Below are 5486 nucleotides of genomic sequence, written 5' to 3'. Positions count from 1 at the left end.
TCCTTTTCTGTAACATAGGCCTCATGTCCTTAGCAATATAACTCGGTTGAATAAGATTAGTGGGAGCCTTATTGAAATCATGTTGACTTTTAGAAAGTTCAAGGAACAGTGCATCATGGGGATTTTGTTTGACGTTGTATCTGGTAACAGGCTTGGTTTAGCCCTAGATTAAAGTTAATTTTCTATGGTGAATCTCCATTCAAAACTCAATTTAGTCTAGTCTAGGGCTAGGCTTAATCTGTGTCTGTGAAACCGGCCATTGTGTCTTATTGCACAATTCTTTCAGCGCTTGCTTGGTCCGCCTGCAGTTCTTCTCATTGCCACACCTACTACTTCGCGTATTCACTCTCTCACTCCTATGAAATGACCATACCACTCACTGCCTTCTCACTTTTCGGAGGTGCGCGACCAGTCTTCATCTTCATGAATGTAAGTTTGCTAAAGCACCGTGCTTTTCTTAAACATTGTTTTTTTGTTTTGTTTTTATTCGGGGTTTCAATATTTTATCAGATAAAATACTTTAATACTCCAATAAAATTATGTTTACAGATAGTTTCTCAAAGTCGGCTTGCTGTGTTTGTAGGCTAATGGAAAGGAAAAATTGTATAATCCAGAATTAAATCTGACGCAGAACTGACTACCTGGTATATAATGGTGGTTGTTTGTAGATTTTTATTAGATTTCTTCATTATTAATTGTACGATGTGTGTACGTTTTCCTGGAACAAAAGTAGCAAATATTTACTAGCGTGTGTTGCTCGGCAGTATGTTTCGGCACATCCAGCACAATATTTTCCGAAGTTATGTTTTAGTGTTAGTTCTGTCTATTGTCCATTGTTAACATCCGCTGTTGCAGATCGGTAAGCGAGTATTTAGAGCGACTCTGTATAGCATATTTGGCTACGATTCTGTATTAAAGATGTTCATGAGGATACTTGCATTCTTTTACACATGATATTTTAAAAATATATTTGTATATTCATATGAAGCTGTAATATACTGCAGGTCACACGCCTTTATATGTTTAGTCTACACCCGTAGGCTACTTTTAGAATAACGGTTGACATGGTAATCTTAATTATTTTACTACAGACCGTCATGTGAAGACTATAACTTTCTTAATGGAATGTGCAAGAACCTCCAAGCGTGTTCTTTAGTGAGCAAGGTAAGCAAGGTTAACCTTTTTTGCTCACCGTAGAAAAAAGCCCTATTCGGGAATTTCCTGTTGAAACTGGATAAAATCTTGTAGACAACCGGCTGTGTTCCCATAAACTGAGCTGTAAACTGTGGTGGGAGAATTAATGTTCCATTGTTGTTTCATAGTCTTTCATACGCTTCCATTCAAAACATTCACACTTTTTTTGTTTCCTTTTTTTTCTACAGAATGAGAATAAGATGTATATTTCTACGTAGACAACAATACAAGTGCTTCATTTTTTCTTTGTCGTTGCTTGTGGTATGTCTCCTGAAGCTTGTGCACATAAAAGCCACTGTAAAAAACAGCTTTTTTATTGAGCCTTATGGAGTTACAGCAAATGTTTATAGAGTTCAGCCACCAGCATATGATATTAATTGCTCTGCTATTTATCAAATGGACCCAGTGGAGGTCGGGAAGTCTCTAGAAATTAGACGGAAAGACATTGTTGACTTGGATGATGACAACATTGTGTCTTTGACCTCAGACTGTCTGGGATACATTCAGTCAAGAGGATATGCCAACCTGCCCCTCTCCAATGAGGAGCGCCAGTTCCCACTGGCATATTCATTGGTAGTGCACAAGCATGCTTCCATGGTGGAGAGGATCCTGCGTGCAGTGTACATGCCTCATAACATTTACTGCATCCATTATGACCGAAAGTCAGCCAAAAGTTTCATATCCGCAATGGAGAACTTTGCCAAGTGTCTTCCCAATGTCTTCATCGCCTCCAAGCTGGAATCTGTACAGTATGCCAATATCACCAGGCTTAAGGCAGACCTTAACTGCTTATCGGACCTCCTGGGATCAAAAGTCAAGTGGAAGTACGTCATTAATCTCTGTGGCCAGGACTTCCCGCTGAGGTCCAACTATGAGCTTGTGGCCGAGCTGAAGAAGCTGCAGGGTGCAAACATGCTGGAGTCCAGCCGGCCCAGCGAGCTGAAGAAACAGCGCTTTAAGTTCCAGTACATGCTAAAGGACGTGTCTTTTGAGTACCAGAAGCTGCCAGTTAAGACCACTCATACCAAAGCCCCACCGCCTCACAACATCAAGATCTTTATTGGAAGTGCCTACTTTGTACTGTCGCGCGAGTTTGTCAGTTATGTTGATGGGAACCCGCTGGTGAAGGACTTCCTGGCATGGTCGGCAGACACATACTCTCCAGACGAGCACTTCTGGGCCACTTTGGTGCGAGTGCCTGCTGCCCCAGGTGCCATCCTGCAATCCCAGCCTGATATCACGGACCTCATGAGCAGGACTCGGCTGGTGAAGTGGAATTATCTGGAAGGCTCCCTGTACCCACCCTGCACTGGTAAACACTTGCGAAGTGTCTGTATTTATGGGGCTGCCGAGCTGCGTTGGCTTCTTAATTACGGCCATTGGTTTGCCAACAAGGTGGATCCTAAAGTGGATCCGGTCCTTATTAAATGTTTGGAGAAAAAACTTCTGGAGAAGCAAAGACTCATGGTAAAATTGGCATCAAGATGAACCAAAGTTTTTAAATGTCCAGACTGAAGTCCAAATTGAAAACACACCAACCTGCCTTTAAACCAAAATTGATATGGGCAAATAGCAATTATATTTGTTTCTTGTCGGCTGGCTCTGGCCAGAAACTCGTGGGACAGAGATTATGAATGGATGTGCTGCAAATATGTGGAGAAAAGCAGGTGAGAAGCACCATGGTGTGTCGCCTCTTATAGATGTGTGTTGCGGCTGGCTGATTCTTAAAGGAATGCTGGGTTTGTTATAATAACAGGGAAGTAAGCTTTTTTTCAGCCATAGTGAGGAATGATTGTTTTTCATTGTCCACATTGGAAACATGTATTGTGTCGTGTCTGTTGTTGATTTTGTCCACATGTTGCGTTTTGAAATTATCATGGTTGAACATGGAAATTGTGCTTTTAAATACATATTTACAGGGACATTTTTACAGGGATGTTTTTATGATCTTATGTTATTTTTTCATGTACTGGAATTGTCATTTTTCCCTCAAAATATGTAAGTGTTACTGTACTGGAAGCTGTTTTGAGCACAAGTCTTCAGTAACTCCAAGAGTGACTGTTATTGAGATTAACACAACACAGAATGAAGAGGCTTTCTCACTGTTTTTTCATAATAAATGAACTAAAGTTTGACATTTTGGGTTCATGGACAATTTATTTTTTTACATGTTTTGCCAAATGTGCTTTTCTTGAAAATATTGTTAAACTGATCCTGTGAGCTATTTCTAGGGAATGACAACAGGAATTAAAAGCATATCTTCCTTCCCTTTTTGCCTGAAATAAGACCAATGCAAGACCAGTGTCCAACACAATGGAGTCAAACTTTAGGATAGGACTAAGATTGCACTTGTAAGTGCAAGGGTTTTTATCATTTACATTGTGCTATTATGTTTCAAATATGCATTGTACTGTACTTAGAAAATTGGTCTGTGGAATATAATTTATTGTTGACACTTAAAATTGTACAACCATATATCTGTGAAATGTTCATCAAGAAGGTATCAAGTCTGATTGTGTACAGGTGCAGTGGGACACTACTTGATATTTGATTTGTTTTCACCATTTGTGACCTTTATGTTCAGATGAGGGCTGTATTTGTGTAACAAATACATTAAGGAATGTATGCTGGTTGGTTTCATTTGTGTAGTAACTTCACATTTTCTGCATTTTTATATGGACATTTTATTGTTTTCTGAAATGGTAATAAAAAATAATCTTTTGGGAATGTATGAAATGCATGTGTTTGTTTGCTCACTCTTTGAATGAACAATATAGGTCTGTTGACAGCGGTGTGTCAATATAGGTTTGTTACTGAGTGCCCTGCCTTTCCTTTAAATAAAACACAGGCTCTCTTGAAAGAAAAAGGCTGCATATACTGTAATAAATAGCGCATATAACAATCAATATGCTGTGTTCAAATTTATGGGAAAACTTTATACCTTTCCTCTCATGTTTCAGTGTTTTTCATGAAGTAATATAAATTTTTTTCCGAGAACCAAAGGTGTCAAAATTATTGGCACCCCTAACAATTATTAGTCTAATCTCAGACTATCCATCCATCCATTATCTGAACCCACTTATCCTGAACAGAGTCGCAGGGGGGCTGGAGCCTATCCCAGCATACATTGGGCGAAAGGCAGGAATACACCCTGGACGGGTCGCCAGTCCATTGCAGGGCACACACACCATTCACTCACACACTTATACCTACGGGCAATTTAGACTCTCCAATCAGCCTAACATGCATGTCTTTGGACTGTGGGAGGAAACCAGAGTACCCGGAGGAAACCCACGCAGACACGGGGAGATCATGCAAACTCCGCACAGAGAGGCCCCGGCCGACGGGGATTCGAACCCAGGACCTCCTTGCTGTGAGGCGGCAGTTCTACCCACTGCACCATCCGTGCTGCCCAGTCTCAGACTAAAGACACTATGTTGTGCCATTTCCTGTTTCACTAGCGTATAGAAATTGGATAACAAGCATGCACATTTTTCCCATCAGCATGGGAAAAACCAAAGAACTGTCAAAACTGGTAATTGACCATCACAAGTCTGGTAATGGGTATTTGGCACTGCCAGGGCAATAATAAAAAAGCTAAATATATGGAATGGTTGTAAACTTGCCAGGAAGAAAATGCAAATGTATCAATAAAGCACAGGATATATGTTGGAAAATGAAGTTTATGTCAACAGCTATAATTTATTTGTTTAGAAAAAAATATTGTGCATATTTATCATGGGTGCCAATACCTATGGATCAGGTAGTATATTCTATATTCATATGTTTCCAGGTAGCTAGATACTTTTGACTCTGAAAACCCCTGGTTCTGTTGGTGCAGTTTCTCCATTTGTTGTGACATTGAGTTATTTTTTGTAGCAGCTGGGCGTTTTGTTCTTTGTGGCTGGTTTGTGGTGGAGCTGCAATATTTCCATATCCTTCAGTCCACAAGTTTTTAAAGCTTGCTTTATTTCATGGGGCGTTCAGGCTGATTTTCGAAGGCTGTCCGACCATTGGAGGTTCCAGCCACAGGAACATGGCCTTTCCCCCTACAGGCGGAGACTAAGAGTGGACAGAGGATATGAGTCTTCACAGGAAGTATATATTTCTTTTTTTACTGAACTTGGCTGTTGCCCTAGGGAATTATACTGCTATACGAACATTACATCATGTCCAGAGTTTGTGCATAATGGGTATAATTATTTTGTGCTGCAAAAAAGGTTTATAAATAAAGGTTTTATACAGTCAATGACTTAACAGTAAATGATAAATGATACTGAAGGGAAATTCCT

The 5486-nt window shown here is 40.0% G+C and overlaps 1 protein-coding gene across 1 annotated transcript; it reads left to right on the top strand.

Moving 5' to 3' along the window:
• The first annotated feature begins 381 nt into the window (after positions 1 to 381).
• LOC133142323 (beta-1,3-galactosyl-O-glycosyl-glycoprotein beta-1,6-N-acetylglucosaminyltransferase 4-like) lies at positions 382 to 3930 on the top strand. Its single transcript, XM_061263479.1, has 3 exons — positions 382 to 429; positions 1092 to 1164; positions 1383 to 3930. Exon 3 carries the CDS (start codon positions 1384 to 1386, stop codon positions 2680 to 2682), a length of 1299 nt encoding a protein of 432 aa, XP_061119463.1. The 5' UTR covers positions 382 to 429; positions 1092 to 1164; position 1383; the 3' UTR covers positions 2683 to 3930.
• The last annotated feature ends 1556 nt before the right edge of the window (positions 3931 to 5486 follow it).

This window comes from Conger conger, chromosome 12 (assembly GCF_963514075.1).
Source record: "Conger conger chromosome 12, fConCon1.1, whole genome shotgun sequence".
Taxonomy (NCBI): domain Eukaryota; kingdom Metazoa; phylum Chordata; class Actinopteri; order Anguilliformes; family Congridae; genus Conger; species Conger conger.
The sequence above is the reverse complement of the archived record's forward strand: the minus strand, read 5'-3'. Positions and strand labels throughout refer to the sequence as shown.

What these genes read in the sequence shown, in the direction of transcription:
- LOC133142323 (XM_061263479.1), top strand. Translation starts at nt 1,384, where the DNA reads ATGAGAATAAGATGTATATTTCTACGTAGACAACAATACAAGTGCTTC.